The sequence below is a fragment of the Podarcis pityusensis genome (assembly GCF_964106645.2).
Source record: "Podarcis pityusensis genome assembly, chromosome: Z".
Lineage (NCBI taxonomy): Eukaryota > Metazoa > Chordata > Lepidosauria > Squamata > Lacertidae > Podarcis > Podarcis pityusensis.
Window position 1 is genome coordinate 1,861,896 of NC_138044.1, and position 17,409 is coordinate 1,879,304.

Consider the following 17,409-nt stretch of genomic DNA (forward strand, 5'->3'; position numbering starts at 1 on the left):
AAAGTGTGATTTAGTGCTTCTGCGCATGCGCAAGTGCCGAAACCTGGAAGTAACCCGTTCTGATACTTCTGGGTTTGGCGTGGAGCGCAACCCGAAATTGCACAACCCGAAGTGTCTGTAACCCAAGGTATGACTGTACATGTACATCTTCACAAAGCGCATAGTAAAACTATGGCACTCACTCCCACAGGAGGAGGCAGGGATGGCCACCAAAATTCATGGAAGAGAAGGTTATCAATGGCTGCTAGCCACAATGGCTCTGCTTTGCTTCCTTGGTCAAAGGCAATAAATGCTTCTGAATGCCAGTGGCTGGGAGGTGTCCGCAGGAGGGAAGAGTGTTGCTCTTGTGCTCAGGGCCCGATTGCAGGTTTCCCCTCAGGGGGATCTGGTTGTCCACTGTGAGAACAGGGTGCTGGGCTAGGTGGAATCTGATACATTTCTTCTTTCAGAGACTTATAAGACTTATGTTTATTTGGTTTTATGTTTTCAAGAGAATCCATTAAGAGTGCATATTTTGTGACTTTCAGAGATTCATAAGTTTTCTGTATATGTGATTTCATATCATATTATATAGTGTATTGATATCGTATCATTGTATTTGGTCATCGTGTTGCCTTGGATATTACTATCTTCCATCTGACAGCCCTTCAGGTATTTGAAGATGGCTATTGTCTCTCCTATCAGTCTTGTCTTCTCCAGGCTAAACATCCTCAACTCCCTCAACCTTTCCTCACAAGGCTTGGTTTCCAGACCCTTAATCACCCTGGTCGTCGTCCTTCACACACCTTCCAGCTTGTGAACATCCTTCTTAAATTATGGCACCCAGAACTGGACACAGGACGCCAGGTGTGGTCTGACCAAGGCAGAAGAGAGTGGTGCTATTACTTTCCATGATTTGGATCCTAGACTTCTGTTGATGCAGCCTAGAATAGCATTAGCGTTTTTTGCTGCTGCATCACAGTCTGGACTCATGTTAAGCTTGTGGTCCACCAAGACCCCTAGATCCTTATATTGCTGCTATAGCAGAATGATATATTAACCTGCTACAGCAGGAGGTTAGGTGAACCCTTTACCAATCAGGTGCCATCTAGATGTCTTCTATAACTCCCATCAGGCCCAGCCATTGAGGCCAATCACAGGGACTGATGTCGCAGTTGTAGTCCACAACACCTGGAGGGCACCAGGTTGGGGAAGGTTCCAATGCTAACTCAGAAAATGTTATTCTGATAAGGCTACTCCCAGTCAATAGTTTAATCTGGGGTGGCAGCACCAGCAGCTTGAAGACCTTCGTGTGGAGCTAAAATATCTCTTCCACTCCCCCCACACACTTCCTTTTCTGAGCTGGCCATTTCATTTTGACTCATACTTTGACTTGCAAAACCTGCTGTAAGACAATATCAGCTGCCTATACCAGATGCCCGGTTTTACTAATTCATAAACAATGATAACAATATAAGATTTCCATTCTCTACTGGTTGACACCTCTGCTTTGTTTTTCGTGGCCACTTAAAAATAAACACAGGGAGATTAGGTTTTACTTGGGGGCGCCACCTCCCTGCATTATACTCCCAAAGGTGGCCTTCTGAAAAAGCTTTTAAATTTATTAGGTATTCCCACCTGTGCCCCCCCCCCCCACTTGCGATGGCTGCAAAAGAAAAACAGGCAAGGTGTCTTATCTGCTGCCACCACCTCAGAGTTTGCTAGTGAGCTGGGCCTATTAAGCACCCTGTTCACATGTCTAAGAGGGACACGGGTGGCGCTGTGGGTTAAACCACAGAGCCTAGGACTTGCTGATCATAAGGTTGGCGGTTCGAATCCCCGCGACGGGGTGAGCTCCCATTGTTCGGTCTCTGCTCCTGCCAACCTAGCAGTTCAAAAGCACGTCAAAGTGCAAGTAGATCAATAGGTACCACTCTGGTTCACCAGAAGCGGCTTAGTCACACTGGCCACATGACCCGGAAGCTGTACGCCGGCTCCCTCGGCCAATAAAGCGAGATGAGCGCCGCAACCCCAGAGTCGTCCGCGACTGGACCTAATGGTCAGGGGACTCTTTACCCTTTACCTCACATGTCTAAAGAGTTGACCATGCATGGATGTGTTGCCATGGGACCAACTGGCTCTTTCAGCAGAGGGTAGGCCTTCCCCAGGAGACTTGGGAGCAAAAGGGAGAGAAATCTCACCCACGGGCCTCAGTCTGTCACAGTCTCTTGCTGAAGCCTTATTGAAACACATTGGAGCAGCACAGGAGTGTGGTAGCTGGCGACTCCACAGGCACTGACCAACTGGTGCCTTCCATAGGAGAGCGTTTTCACAGTTGAACTTTTAGTGTAAGCTGGTGATGGCATTTGGATTTCTCCAAATCATAGCCGAAAATGTTTTCAGTGGGTCGTACCTGCACCTTGAAACTCTCACAATCAGCTCACTGCTCGCCCCTCCTGCCCTGTGGGACAGAGAACTGGGGTGGAAATGTGTCAAAAAACCATGAGCCAACCATGAGCGTGGGGCAATGTTGAGCTGGACGGCCACGACTCCCAAGCCTCCCCTGAGCTGTCAAAATGAAGGGGGAAGGCGGCGCAGCTCCGCCCCTCCCCCCGACGGCTTGGGGTAGGCTTGGGAGTTGCGGGTGGCACGCCAAATGTCTCCCTCCTCAGTGATGACACCCATGGCAGGCCGCCTCCACCGCCTCCCTTCCTCTGCCCCTGGTGCTATGCACAGCCCAATGCGGCCCTTGAGGCCTTCTCTGAGGCGCTTGGCAACATTTGAAACCCCGCCCAGCCATCGCACTGCCTTCCCAATGTAAGTCGGGGGGGGGTTAACTAAAGCCTTGTTAGGGCTCTAGGGCTCTGCCAGAGCCTGGTACCTCCTTTCCAAAGCCTGGTACCTCACTGAGCTGACTTTGGGAAGGCAGTGCGAGGGCTGTGGGGCAGGGGCTCAAATTTTGGCCTCACTCCCCCCCACCCCGGCATGACAAGGCAGTGTGTCTGTGCACTCTTGTGCTCCACGGGGTATGAAAAGCTGGGCTTCCCTGATCAAGATGGTGTTCTGGGATTGTGATGACCCCTCTTGCTGGTTTGGGAGAGTGGTGCATGTTTGTCTGCTGTTTGTGTGGCCAGAATGTGGCTTATTGCCAAAGCACCCACTTTGGGCCTCTGTACCCCTCCGCCACTGGCAAGTAGCCCCTGAAAGATTTCCTGGGGAAGAATGTGGCCCTTGGTCTGAAAGAGTCTCCCCACTCCTGGACTAGAGATCTTAGCACTTTCAGGAGAATGATTGGCTGGATCTTGTCCTCAAGGGCCCAACAACCACACCTGTGCCCCCAGCATCGACCATGTTTGCCAGTTGATGGCATGATAAATGGTCCCCCACCCTAAAGAAAGGAAGCACATTTGTGACTTTTGGAAATGAAATCACTATTTATTCTGACCATTCCCTGCACTCCCAACACCCTCTCCGCCCCATAGCAGAAACACACACTCTCACACACTCACCTAAGTGGAGGTCAAAAGGAAAACACTTTATATCTCCCACAAAAATTTCCCAAACCTATTATTCTAAGGCACGTATACACCACAGGTTTAAAAGAGATTGAACTGGTTCTGCAATTGTATTGACAAGCTGGAAGGTGTGCAGAGGAGGGCGAAAGATGTGATCAAGTGTGTCTGGAAGCCAAGCCTTATGAGGAACGGTTGAAGGAGCTGGGTATGTTTAGCCTAGAGAAGAGGAGAGTGAGAAAAGATACGATAGCCATCTTCAAATACCTTAAGGGCTGTCACATAGAAGAGGGAGCAAATTTGTTTTCTCCTGCTATGGAGGGTAGGACTCGAACCAATGGCTTCAAGTTACAAGAAAGGAGATTACAACTAAACATCAGGAAGAACTTTCTGAGAGGAAGAGCTGTTTGACAGTGGAATGGTCTCCCACGAGAGGTTGTGGACTTTCCTTCCTTGGAGATTTTGACGCAGAGGGTGGATGGCCATCTGTCTTGCATGCTTTACTGATGTTCCTGCATTGCAAGGGACGACATGACCTTTGGAGTCCCTTACGACTTCATGGTTCTGCAATTCTATATTTTCCTCTAGAGATTTTAGGGAATCATGTTTAGGAACTGGCTCCAGGGGGTAAAAGATACAATTGGAACCCATGGCATATGATGAAGCAGACATAAATCTGCATATAATGTGTTGTGCTGGTTTTTATGTCTAGACAACTGGGACATTAACAGGACAGGTGGCTGAGGAGCTCCCCAACAGTGCCCAGCCCTCACAGAAAGCAAAGTAAAGCAAATAAAAATCAAAGTTGAAAGCAGGAGGAGCAGGTGATTTGGGCTATGTGTCATAAGGCGAAAGGTCTTGGCACCCAACAATGTCCCTGTAATACGTGTTTTACTGCTGCGTGTGATGGGCCAAAATGACCTTGGAAGGAGAAGATGGGAAGGAAAGAGGAAGCCGACTGGGCAGAGGACAGGCAGACCACAAAAGGCTTTTCATTTCTCCCAGTAAACTGTACTTTTAATTCTCCTCTCTGAACCTAACCCTCCACAATACATTTCCAGGTATGTGATGAGCAGGGATGCTGTTCCGTTCTCTCCATTCCTCCCCACCAGCCAGCCATAATCTACCACCACTCCTTGCCACTTGCCACTGGCTGGACCACAGCCAAGCCAAGGAGCAGCCCCTGCCCTCTGCCCCCACTGCGGTCCTAGAGCTCATCCAATGGCCCCTTCTCCTTTGCAAGCACAACGGCGTCCTCGCCACCGCCGGGAACCCGGAAGGCCACATAGGGACACCTCTTCACGTTGAGGCACACCAGTTTCTGGAGTGAGGCCGTGTTCACCAGCTGGAAGCCAGCATCACCACCAAAGGTGCTGGGCTTCCAGTACTCTGGGGAGCAGATGGGGTTCCCAAAAAGACCCTTCAAGGAGAATGGGGCCCCGATCTCCACCATGCTCTCGCCGAAAATTGAGTTGTGCTGGCTCTTCTCCACCAGCAGACCTGGGTAGAACTCAAGGGCGTCAATGTCTCTATACAGGGCCTCCAGTTTGGCAGCAGTTTCTTCTTCACCTGAGAGAGGGAGAGAGAGAGAGGAAGAACTGAATATGGAAGATTAAGGGCAGACAAAGGTCCTCCTTTACACAGTGCACAGTTAATCTATGGGACTCCTTCCTGCAGGAGGCAGTAGCAGCCACCACCATGGGTGGCTTTGAAAGAGGATTGCCTTGGCCTTCTCCATGAATTTGTCCAATTAATGGCTCCCAGCCTTGATTGCTCGGCTCTTCCTCCACAGCTGGAGACAGAAATGCTTCCAAATCTCAATTGCTGGAAACTACGGGAGGGAAGAGTGACTCTTGTGGTTGGTTCTGCTTACGGGTTTCCCATTGGAGAATATGGTTGACCACTGTGAGAATGAGATGCTGTGCTAGATGGGCCATGGGCCTGATCCAGCGGGGCTCCTCTTCTGCTCAAAAGTGGGCCGTGATTCTGTATTTCATTTACAGTCATACCTCTTGTTATGTTTGCTTCATGATACGTTCCGCGGCGACCCGGAAGTACCGGAAAAGGTTACTTCCGGGTTTCACCATTCGCGCATGCGCAAACACGCAAAATGACGTCGCGCGCATGCGCAGAAGTGGCGAATCGCAACCCACGCATGCACAGATGCGGGTTGCGTTCCTTTCAGGTTGCAAACATGGCTCTGGAATGGATCCAGTCCACAACCAGAGGTACCACTGTATTTCAAAAATTATATCTTATTTTTCTTCAAGGAGCTCAAGAAGACACAAGGGCTCTCTTCCTCCCCATGTTATTTTCACAACAGACAATTTCCCTCTTCCACCTCATCCCCCCACCCCACCCCTGCCCCTCGGCTTTAGGGGGAGACTGCCTCTGAATATGGACTTTCTGCTTAACTGCCCTGGCTCCTTCCCCTCACTGAATTGAGCCTCTAAGGCTAAGTGGTCATCCCTGCAGTGATGCATCTTGTGGCAGTGAGTTCTGTATGCTGCGGGGTGGGGATGTCTGGCACCTCAGGGTGAAAGGTGAGTGATACATTCAAATATAATAATTAATAAACAGTTCTGAATCTTCTACGTGCCCATTTCAATGAACAACGCTGAATTCAAGCACTCTAGGAAAAACAGGCGCTACTCCACGCATACTCTTTCAGAAACCAACATCTCCCTTCCCCCTCTACCACCCCCCTCCCCAAATTAAAACACTAATAAACACACACACAAACACACACTTTTTAGCCTTTTCCTCACAGGGAAACACCATGGCCTTTGCAGGGTGGGGCATCTAAAGTGCCCCACATGGTGACCCCTCTGGGAGCCCCCTCCCCTCATTCCGGCAGGTTGCCTGCCCTACCTGTCAGCTCCTGGAAGGAGGTGTAGGGCTTCATGCCAAACCTCTTCCGGTATTCGTTGAAGGACTGGAGGCGCAGCAGCCTTGACTCCTCAATGACTCCAATGGCCACTTTAAGAAGCTGCTTGTGGATGTTCGGTACCCCACCAATCTGAAAAGCCAATGAAGAGGCTTGGTTAGCAGGAGGGGAGGGGCCAAGCCACCTAGGTGGGAGCAGAGCCTGCAGATTTCCCACGCTCCCTCGAGAAGTTCCCGTTTGCATGCAATCATACGTAACAGGGGTGAAGACTTGTTGGGGTGGTTGGGGGTCAGATCTAGCCTGCAGACCATCCATTGGGAGGACAGGGGTCAAAGTCCAAATCCCACTTCTGACACCAAAGTTGCTTCCACAGCTGCAGGACTGAGGCTCTGCTTTTCTACAGTCAGCAGGAAGGGTACCGTATTTTTCGCTCTATAAGACGCACCAGACCACAAGACGCACCTAGTTTTTGGAGGAGGAAAACAAGAAAAAAAATATTCTGAATCTCAGAAGCCAGAACAGCAAGAGGGATCTCTGCGCAGTGAAAGCAGCAATCCCTCTTGCTGTTCTGGCTTCTGGGATAGCTGCGCAGCCTGCATTCGCTCCATAAGACGCACACACATTTCCCCTTACTTTTTAGGAGGGAAAAAGTGAGTCTTATGGAGCAAAAAATACGGTAATTAAAATGGTGGTTTGGGGCAGCACTTAATATAGCACTGTGATCCCATTAAGTCTCTCCGTGGGACCATGACCCTTCTGTAATGTCTACTCACATGTAAGTCTCCTTCAGTTAAGGGTCCCCTGGAATGTTAATAAGTTCTTTCACTGCAGGCCTTGCCATGTCCTTCCTTTCTGGTCAACAAGGCTGAGGGATTTGTGGTGAATTGCCCCTTGATTAGTCAGTTCCTGTTCCCCATTAGTGGTTTTAATTACCCTTCATTGTTTACTTCTCCCCTCTTCTTTCTTTATGGAGCTATAATTTTCCTTCTCTTAAGGTGCAGCTGATCACAAATCCCTCAGCTGCACTGAACAGGAAACAATAAAATAGCCTGTGAGCAGGAAGACTTTGAATGAGCAGTAACCCTTCAAATCCTCAGCCATGCTGGCCAGGCATTTATATGAAAACAGCCTTTTATGGGAGGGAGGGGAAGAAAGAGGCCACAAATCAGCACAGCAAAAAAACAAAGAAAGACAACAACAAATGCACTGTTCAAACCCTTATCCAGACTCTCTGCAACAGTGGTTCCCAAGTGGGTGCTATCACCCCCTGGGGAAGGATTACCTAGTGGGGTGCTAAGAGGCAAGAGTGCGATGGAGGTGGGTGCCTCTGAGCATGCAGAGTGTTTACTTACCATTGGCCAGGTTACACCTTCCTTAAGCAAAACACCTTCCTCACTTCATATTTAAAGTTTTACTGCTCCTCTCATTGTCAAATCTGTTTCCTTTGTTCACGTTTGTTTAGCTAATTACTGGCAACAGCTATTTATTTTCTGATAAGTTAGTGACCATGAATCTGTGGTAGGTGAAGAGTGTGTGTGTGTACAGTGCTGTTTTTCCTTTAAAAAAATATGTTTAGGGGTACTTTTTTTCCTACTCATATTGAAATACTGCCCCTCAATGAGGCCAAACTTAGATTCACAAAGCGTACCCCTGCGTCCCCCAGAAAAAAGCACTCTCTGTGTGTGTGTGTGTGTGTGTGTGTGTGTGTGAATGATTCCTGCTAAGTGATTTTAAACCAGGTATTGGGAAACTGGTTTCACTTCATCAAGCCCATCTGTCACATTGAGAATTTACTGAACAGTGAAATAGTTACTAAAGGTGGTATCTAAGTCTCTTGCTAAGCTGATATCACTGGATCAAGTTCATCAGTTCTGTTGACTTAATTACACTAAATAGTTTTAATTCGCTTTTCAACAAATGTGTGCTTAATTGTCACTGTTTTGAATTTTATTGTGTTGGTATCTTCCACAGTGGGTCATGTAAACCACTATTCTGAATACAGTCATACCTCGGTTTAAATATGCTTCAGGTTGAGCGTTTTCAGGTTATGCTCCGCGGCGACCCGGAAGTAACGCATTCCGTTACTTCCAGGTTTCGCCGCTTGCACATGCACAGATGCTAAAAATGATGTCACGTGCATGCGCAGAAGCGGTGAATTGCGACCCTCGCACACGCAAATGCGCAGATGCGGGTTGCGTTCGCTTCAGGATGCGAACGGGGTTCCGGATCGGATCCCATTTGCATCCAGAGGTACGACTGTAATACTTTTTATAGGATAGGGGGACACTGGGGCAAGTCTGCAAAACCAGGGGGCAGTGGCCCAGAAAAGCTAGGGAACCACTGATCTATTAGAACTAAAAGCTGACAGTTCCAGCTGGCATGGTACAGCTGCTTGAGGTATGTCAGTTCCCTAGGTTTGCTCGCTTTCCCATCCTGGTGGACCAAGAACCATCCTGCTCTTCTAGATTGGCTTGGCCCTTTGGGATGTGTGTGGCCAATGCACCCACCTGCCCAGCTTGCTGCCTGGAGAAGGCATCTACAAGGGCCTCCACTCCATAGTCTATCAGCATAGTGGTGTTGTAGACAAACTGGTTGTAGCTGTACTCTTGATCCTGGATCTTGAAGGTATCTGGCATCAGTGGATGCCAATGGTAGAGCTGGTTGAATTCCACTGCAATGCGGTTCCGGTACTGGAACTGGACTCCAAAGAGGAGTTCTGGGTCGAACTTCAGCTGTAGGAAATAGCCACTCAGATGCTGGACATAGTCCTCAATGACGATCTTGATGGTCTCACCTGGGAAGAGCAGAGGGAGGGAGTCAACGGGTGAGGATGCAGGCAACTGAGCGCGTGATCTAAGAACATAAGGATCAGGCCAAAGGGGCCCCATCTAGCCCAGAATCCTGTCCTTCCAGTGGCCACCAGATGCCCAATGGGAATCCAGCAAACAGGATTCAAGAACAGGAGCCTTCTCCCTTCCTGTGGTTTCCAACTTCTAGTTTTCAGGAGCACTGCTGCTCCTAACTGCAGAGGCAGAGCACAACCATCATAGCTAGAAGCGATTGACAGCCGTCTCCTCTATGAATCTGTCTATCCCATTTTTAAAGCAATCTAGGTCGGTGGCTATCGCTGCCTCCTGTGGTTCCATAGTTTAACTATATGGTGCATGAAGAAGGACTGAATCTTCCAACACTCAGCTTCACTGGATGTCCCAGAGTTCTAGTGCTATGCATTCTGTCAGGCCAAAAGGCAGGGCATGAATGAATATATAATTATTATTATTATTTGGGGGGGGGGAGACTTTTTTCACTCCACTTTCTCCATGCTAGGCCTAACATTGTATACTTCTATTATGTCACTCACCTTCTCTTAAACTAAAAAGCCGCAAACATCTCACCTTGCCAATCCCACCTAAGCCCTGAAGATAATAAGGACTTGGTAGTCCATTCTACAACAAAGTTTTTAACATACAAACATCAATCTGCAAGGTGGTATTATCATGCTGGACTTTGGAGCTGTACCAGCTTCTTAATCTGTCCAAACAGGTCAAGAATCCAGGAAATCTGATGCTTATGTGCTTTTTAGAATACTGGTGGTAAAACAAGTCAGCTTCACAGATTTCGCCTCTCTTGTTCCTTTGGTGGTGGACTCCACTGGAGGTTTTTCAACAGAGGTTGGGTGGCCCTCTGTCAGGGATTCTTTAGCCGGGATTCCTGAATTGCAGGGGGTTGGACAATATGATCGGTGTGTGTGTGTATGCAATATCTTTCCAATGCTACCATTTTACAAGTCTATAATTTTCAAATGCAAATTGTTTCCTCATTAATTGATGGAGAATGGGTTAGTGTGTGTGTGTGTGTGTGTGTGTGTGGAGGAAATAACAGTGGAAGAATGTTGGCATGGCGCTTGGTTGGAACACCCCACTGCCCTGTTGCCCTCCCCCACAGCCCTCCCCCCTCACACACCAATAAGAATGAGCCTTGCGGTCTGGAACAGCTGCTCATCATCCCAGGTGGGGTGAATCTGCTTGAGAAGGTCACAGACGCGGTTGTGCTCGCGGAGCCAAATGGTGGCGTACATCATGAGTCCCGGGAGCAGCCCAAACACCTCCTGGCCCACAGCCAGCTGCTTTTCTGCGGGGATGTGCTTTGGGTAGATCATGTGCACGGGGGCGTCCAGTACCGTCGGGGGATAAATTTCCCCTTTCACCACCTAGGGAGGTGAGAGAGGAAGGGTGCGCGTCAGGGGTGCATCTCAAACACCTCGCAGGCCCAAGCTATCTGAAATATCATGTCCTCCCATACGAACCTGCCCTTCTCTTGGTCCCATCACCCTCATCTGCATGCTTCATAATCTGCCCAGGAAATATTTATTCTGAAGGGGATTAGAGACATTCTAAAACCAGACAAATAAGATACAGATTTGCCTCCTGTGGCATCGGACAGAGTACCCCACCTGGGATGATGAGCAGGCCAGACTGTTTGCCCATCTAGCCCAGTATTGACTATTTTGATTGGCAGCAGCTCTCTAGGGTCATCCTGTTTTGCTCTCCCAAGGCAGTAGGACCATTTATCCTCTTTCATACCTGGTATTTCAACTTCCCGTCTCGGAAGAGCCTCAGTTCATGTTGGCGTTCCAAGTTGTCTCCATATAAATGTCCAAGATCCACCTGCAGAAAAGGTCCAGGTGGTTACAGCTCATGAAACTGTAGCAGTTGCTTTGTATTTAGAAATTTTGAAAGCATGTAAGTACATCAGAAGAGCCCTGAAGCCGGATCAGGCTAGTGGTTTCCAGCAACTGGTATTCGAAGCATCACTGTCTCCAGCTGCAGATATAGAAGAACCTGTTTCTAACTGCTCACATTTATAAACTTCTTAAACGTATGTTTTATATTCTGCATAAACTGCTTAGAGATGTTATTGCTTACCTGGTACCCAAATTCAGGTAACATAAAATATAGAATTTAAAGCATTGGTGTACAATAAAACAATATAAAAATTAACCTGTGTATTTAATTTCTTCCCTGACTGTCCTGCCCCTCCCCCTGCCCCCCCCCCCCCAAGTACTGTATTAGGGTTTAAACCTACTTGGGAACAAGTCACACACCCTGATGGAGAGTGGATTAATTGCCCTTCCCTTGTATTTTTCTGCTCTTGATTCCACCCACCCAACTCAGGGAACAGCTTTTGCTTTTCCAAAAGGACTGCCAGACTTTCAATATTATTTATCTAATGTATTCATATTTTTGGAAGTGAGTGATGTGGGTTTGGGAGGTGAGTCTGGATGATGCCGCGAGTCCCTTCTGATTCTTGGGGTCCTGTACCCAGGGATAGTTAGTACCAAAGAGAGGGTCCTACTGCTGAACTAGCCAGAGAAGTTTCTTTGTAAGACGATGGCCTTGGCTGGCCACTGCAGTGTCCTCATCCGCATCCCAAGAGGATGGGCTCCATGGCAAGAGGTGCAAGGAAGGGATGAGGCCCTCCAGGCTGATGGGCAGGTCTTTCCTCTCCCTCCTCACCTGGCTGCTAGGTAGGAGAACAAGAGCCAGGGTGGTATGTGGGAGATGAGCTGAAAAATGCAGGCTGGAAGCTGGAGACCCAGAGAAACGCTTGCTCTGTGCTGGATCCCAAAACCCATTGGGATGTTAATGCTGTGAGTCTCTCCATCTTACGCTCAGGTTGTATATATGTGTGAATAAAACTACATACAGTCATACCTCGGGTTGAAGTAGCTTCAGGTTGAACGTTTATGGGTTGCGCTCTGTGGTGACCCGGAAGTAACGGAACGCAGACGCTCAAAATGACGTTACACGCATGCACGGAAGTGGCAAATCGTGACCCGCGCATGCGCAGATGCGGGTTGCGTTTGCTCCAGGATACGAATGGGGCTCCGGAATGGATCCCGTTCGCATCCAGAGGTACCACTGTATCCTAAAGACACCGCAATCTCCGATGACCTTCGTCTCAAGGAAACTGAACCTGGGTAGGCACCTGGAACCCCTGGAGTCTCTCACTACTTGGGAGATTAGGGTGGCATTTAACCAACCTTTCAGGATGTGCACGCCTGCAAGGTGGTATACATGCTTCCATTTGACATATGGTTTGTTTTGTCACCCAATGCCAAGTGTGTGTGGTTTGGGAGCTGCACGGTCAGGGGAAAAACAGTGCTGTCCAAGGTTGTAAAGACTGCGGAGAGAATAATTGGGTGCACTCTTCCCACCTTGGATCAAATCTATGCTTCCAGGTGTCATAAGAAAGCTGCAGAGATAGCGCAGGATAGTGCACACCCCGGAAATGATCTCTTCCAGCTTCTGCCTTCTGGAAGAAGTTACAGGGTTATAAAGACAAGGACTAGCCATCTGAGAAAGTTTCTATCCAAATGGGATTTTGGTTTTAAACGCAGTGTAAGGTAGTCTCTATGGGAGTATATTGTATTTAATTATGGGGTATCAGAGTTTTTAGGGGGCTAACCAGGCTGGGATAGCTTGGATAGCAGGCTTGTTGGGTTTTGAATGTTTTATGTAGATTTGTCAATTTTGTTGTTCTGTATGGGACAATGACAATAAAGATTATCGTATCGTATCAAGCCTACCCAGTTGAGATAATTCCAAACTGCTTTAGTGTTTTAACTTTTGTATGTTTTAAAGTACTGTTGTAATTTTGTCTTGATTTTGTTTGTTTGTTTTATCTTTTTGCAAGCCACTTTGTGGTTCTTTTTTTTTTTAAAGAAATCAAGCGGTGCATATCAATGTTGTACTGGGGGGGGGACCACCTTTGAGGGTCACTCCATGCCCTTATTTCTGCAGCAGGAGACCCAGGATGAGGCTTTGAAGGCCCCCAGGATTTAGCATGCTAGGGTTCTGCTCACCCCATGGCCTAGAGCCCTGGTGAAGCCATGGCCCATCTTCCCAGATGTCTTGAAGAATTGATGAGTGAAGTGTTGGGCAAAGAACGCAAACATCAAGTTTGTCCCCTGGGGGTCCGGGTGGAACTTCTTGCGCAGGAAAAACTCTTCAGCTACCAGCTGCGCATCAGGAAGCTGCGGCGGACCTGCAAGGGAGGAACGAAAAACCAATTCCAAGGTTGCCCCTCTGGCGTGTGGCTAAGAGTTCATCTCTCCTGTCCATTTATTTAATAGAATCATAGAACAGCTGAGTTGGAAGAGACCCCAACTCAGGCCATTTAATCCAATTCCCTGCAGTGCAGGAGTCACAGCTAAAGCTGCAAGACCCCTGTAGCCAAGGCAGGGGGCTCAGGTGTGCCCTTATAGGAAACACCACCAATAATAATAATAATAATAATAATTTATTTATACCCCGCCACTCTGGGCGGCTTCCAACAAAATATTAAAATACAATAGTCTATTAAACATTAAATGCTTCCCTAAACAGGTCTGCCTTCAGGTACACACCAGTCGCTCATGGGACTCATCTTTTCTAACTTTTGAAAATCAAAATTGAAGTGGTTAAAGGTGATAGTAAACAGCTGCAGAATTGAGTGGTGGCTTTCATATGTGAGTGGACCACTACAAAGACTCCCATCCAACCAACTCAAAGACAGGCTTTTCAATGGAGTTAGTTCACATCAAGGTTTAGTACCTCTGGCTGGAAGGTACACACAGCAGGAGAGCAAACAGGCACACACCCACCAACCAGAGGGGGAGTTTTGATGTGCATGGACTCCAATTCATTTAAGAAACAGGCCATAAAATCAGACCCACAAGTCTGTACTTAGGAGATCCACCAACTTTAGCTGGGCCAGTTGTCAAATTGTTGGAGTACAGAGCTAAAGGCACCTATGCTTTGTTTTCTGAAGCCACACTTTCCTTCTGACAACGGGAGCAGTCACTTTGGTTGATAAGTATTCTCACAAGCTTTCTTCAATATCCTCAGAAGGTGCCCAGAATGATATGAAGGCCATGTTCACACAGTACGTTTAAAGCGCTATGACACCACTTTAAACAGTTGCGGCTTCCCACAAAGGCTTATGGGAACTGTTCATTTGTTAAGGGTGGTGAAGGTCGTTAGGAGATTCCCTGTTTTCCTCACAGATGTACTACTATTCCCAGAACTCTGGATGAAGAGGGATTGATTATTGAGCCACTCTGGGAGTTGTAGCTCTGCGAGAGAGATAACAACTTTTCTCAATCCATTTTCTTGCATAATTTTGTGAGAGAGCCAGGATGGTATCGGGTTAGTGTACTGGACTACAACCCGGGAGACCAGGATTCAAATCCCCACCCAGCTATGAAGTTCACTGGGTGTGACCTTGCGCTAGTCACAGTCTCTCAGCCTGACCTACCTCACAGGAGATTAAATTAGGAGAGGGAGAACCATGTAAGCCATCTTGAGTGCCTTGGAGAAAAAGCTGGGACACAAATGCAAGAAATACATTTTCTATTCTATCATGTCACCTTTTGTCTAAACCAGGGGTCAGCAAACTTTTTCAGCAGGGGGCCAGCCCACTGTCCCTCAGACCTTGTGGGGGGCCGGACTATATTTTGAAAAAAATAAATAATGAACTAATTCCTATGCCTCACAAATAACCCAAAGATGCATTTTAAATAAAAGCACACATTCTACTCATGTGAAAACATGCTGATCCCCGGACGGTCCACAGGCCCGATTTAGGAGGCGATTGGGCAGGATCCAGCCCTCAGGCCTTAGTTTGCCTACTCATGGTCTAAACTAAAAAGTCCCAAACACTGCAACCTTTCCTTGCAGGAGAGTCATAGTGTCCCCTTGATCATCTGGGCTGCCCTTTTCTGAATCTTGCCCAACCCTGAAACATCCTTTTCTGAGGTGAGGCGACTTGAGTCTGATAGTAGAACAGACACTCTCAGAACTTTCTAGGGAGGAAACCTCCTCCACAGCAGGCAGTGGCCTCTCCTGGACAGAAATATTCAGGCAGCAAGGATGCTGCAGTTATAATATCCTGAGTTGCAGACGGAAGCATAGAATTGTAGAGTTGGAAGGGTCCCAAAGGGTCATCTAGTCCAACCCCCTGCAATGTGGAAATCACATGACAGATGCCCAGCCAAGCTCTGTTCAAAAACAAGAGAGAGTCCACAACCTCCCTAGAGAGTCTGCTCCACTGCTGAACAGCTCTTATTGTGAGAAAGTCCTTCCCGATGTTGAGTCGGAATCTCCTTTCTCGTAACTTGAAGCCGTTGGTTCCAGAGAGGCAGAAAGCAAGCATGCTCCCTCTTCCATGTGACAGCCCTTCAGGTATTTGAAGATGGCTATCATATTTCCTTTCAGTCTCCTCTTCTCCAAGCTAAACATATCCAATTCCTTCAACCATTCCTCATAAGGCTTGGTTTGTAGGTCTTGCTCGCACTGTGCATTGGGTCAGGCTAGACAATTTGAAAGAGCCCCTTCCAAACTCTTCAGTTCTGTGCCTGTTATTGAACCTATCACTGACGAGACAAATAAATAAACAAACCCTTGCCCTGAGCTGCGTCCCCTCCCTAATAACACAGCCCTCCTTGCCAGCCCACACCTAGATGCTATCAACAGAAACTCCCACACTACACCACTTTCATCTCTCGGAAAAGTTAAGCCATGTGACACAGCTGTGAAGGCAGGAATGGACTTGATACGGAGCAGATTTCGCTAATGCTATCTCAAGAGAAAAGTTAAGCTGAGCTGCGGCGGAGGCCTTGCTGAGCTGCACCCACCTTTGGTTCCCATTGGCGTGGGGCAGTCGGTGGGCACCGGTGGGAGCACCCTAGTGAAATAGCTGACATTGGCGTAGGACTCCCAGCTGATGTAGCCGTGGGCGGAATTGTACGTGGGTGGACTGGGGATGAGATTGGCTCGGACTGCAGAGAAAGAGAGAGAGAAGAGTGCAAAATAAACCTCCATGGAACACTGGCCAACTGACACCTTCCTCCACAGTGATGGGCAGGGGTGGGGAAGGTTTACCTAAACTGGGCCGGTTCACTCCAGAGGAGATCCCTCCATGGCCCGCGATTTCCAGCGTCTGTGTCTGCACAGACACGGTTTTCGGCGCCATGGAAGCAAGTCCCTGCGCCGTGCTGTGCCGGTTTAGTGCAGTGCGTGGGGACTCGCCAAGCGGACGGCTCAGTTCGGGGGTGGCTCATGAGCCGGTTAAACGACCCCCATGGGCTGCTTGTGGCCAATGGGCCTTAGGTTGCCGACCCCTGCTCTTAGGGATCTCCCATTCGTTGCCAGTGTGGCTTGTTCTGTAGAGCATGAAATCTCCAGATCCCCGTGGTAAACTGGCACACGGGATCCATTCACAAGAGCCCTCTCCCCTCCTGCGGTTTCTGGCAAATGATATTTGGAATGATTGCTGCCTCCAAATGTGCAGAGCAAAGCCATTTTGGCTAGGAGCCATCACAGCCTCCTGTAGGAGTGAATCGGCCACATGGATTGTGTCCTCCATGCTAATTAGTGGGAAACCTGGGTGAACTGCTGGAAGCATCAATAGGATATGGATCCTTCTTGCCAAGACCTCAGGATTCCTGGGATAATTCCCTGGCCCCCTTGCGCAATAATGCTCAAAAGCTCACTTTTGGGAGGTAAGAGTTGTTTGTTTGCTGGTCATAGAGACTGCCCCCCCCCCATCACCCTAAGTCCCGCTCTCAATCTACTGCTCTTCACTTACTAGTCAGCACCAAACGCATCAAAGTGTCCCGGATGAAGGTGTTGTTGACAATGGTCCAGAACCACTGGAAGTGGGTCAGGATGAAATGATAGAAGGCTGGGCTCGGCTTCAGGGCATCGCGCAACCGCGTCCAGAATTCCGCTGGGAAAGAAAACACAAATATTGCATAATCATAGAGTTAGATGATGATGAAGAAGAAGAAGAAGAAGAAGAGTTTGGATTTGAAATCCCACTTTATCACTACCCTAAGGAGTCTCAAAGCGGCTAACCATCTCCTTTCACAACAAACACTCTGTGAGGTGAGTGGGGCTGAGAGACTTCAGCGAAGTGTGACTGGCCCAAGGTCACCCAGCAGCTGCATGTGGAGGAGCAGGGAAGCAAACCCAGTTCACCAGATTACGA

The 17,409-nt window shown here is 48.4% G+C and overlaps 1 protein-coding gene across 1 annotated transcript in view; it reads right to left on the reverse strand.

The window, feature by feature from the left end:
• Positions 1-3,385: 3,385 nt before the first annotated feature.
• The window catches only part of PTGS1 (prostaglandin-endoperoxide synthase 1), a 45,334-nt gene continuing 31,310 nt past the window's right edge, over positions 3,386-17,409 (reverse strand). Inside the window, exons 4-11 of the mRNA XM_080990930.1 lie at positions 17,008-17,148; positions 16,055-16,198; positions 13,244-13,425; positions 10,962-11,045; positions 10,342-10,588; positions 8,886-9,172; positions 6,363-6,510; positions 3,386-5,060 (exon numbers count right to left, since the gene is read on the reverse strand). Of these exons, the coding sequence (XP_080847056.1) occupies positions 4,699-5,060; positions 6,363-6,510; positions 8,886-9,172; positions 10,342-10,588; positions 10,962-11,045; positions 13,244-13,425; positions 16,055-16,198; positions 17,008-17,148 (1,595 nt within the window). The 3' untranslated portion in view covers positions 3,386-4,698. The remainder of the gene's footprint in view (positions 5,061-6,362; positions 6,511-8,885; positions 9,173-10,341; positions 10,589-10,961; positions 11,046-13,243; positions 13,426-16,054; positions 16,199-17,007; positions 17,149-17,409) is intronic.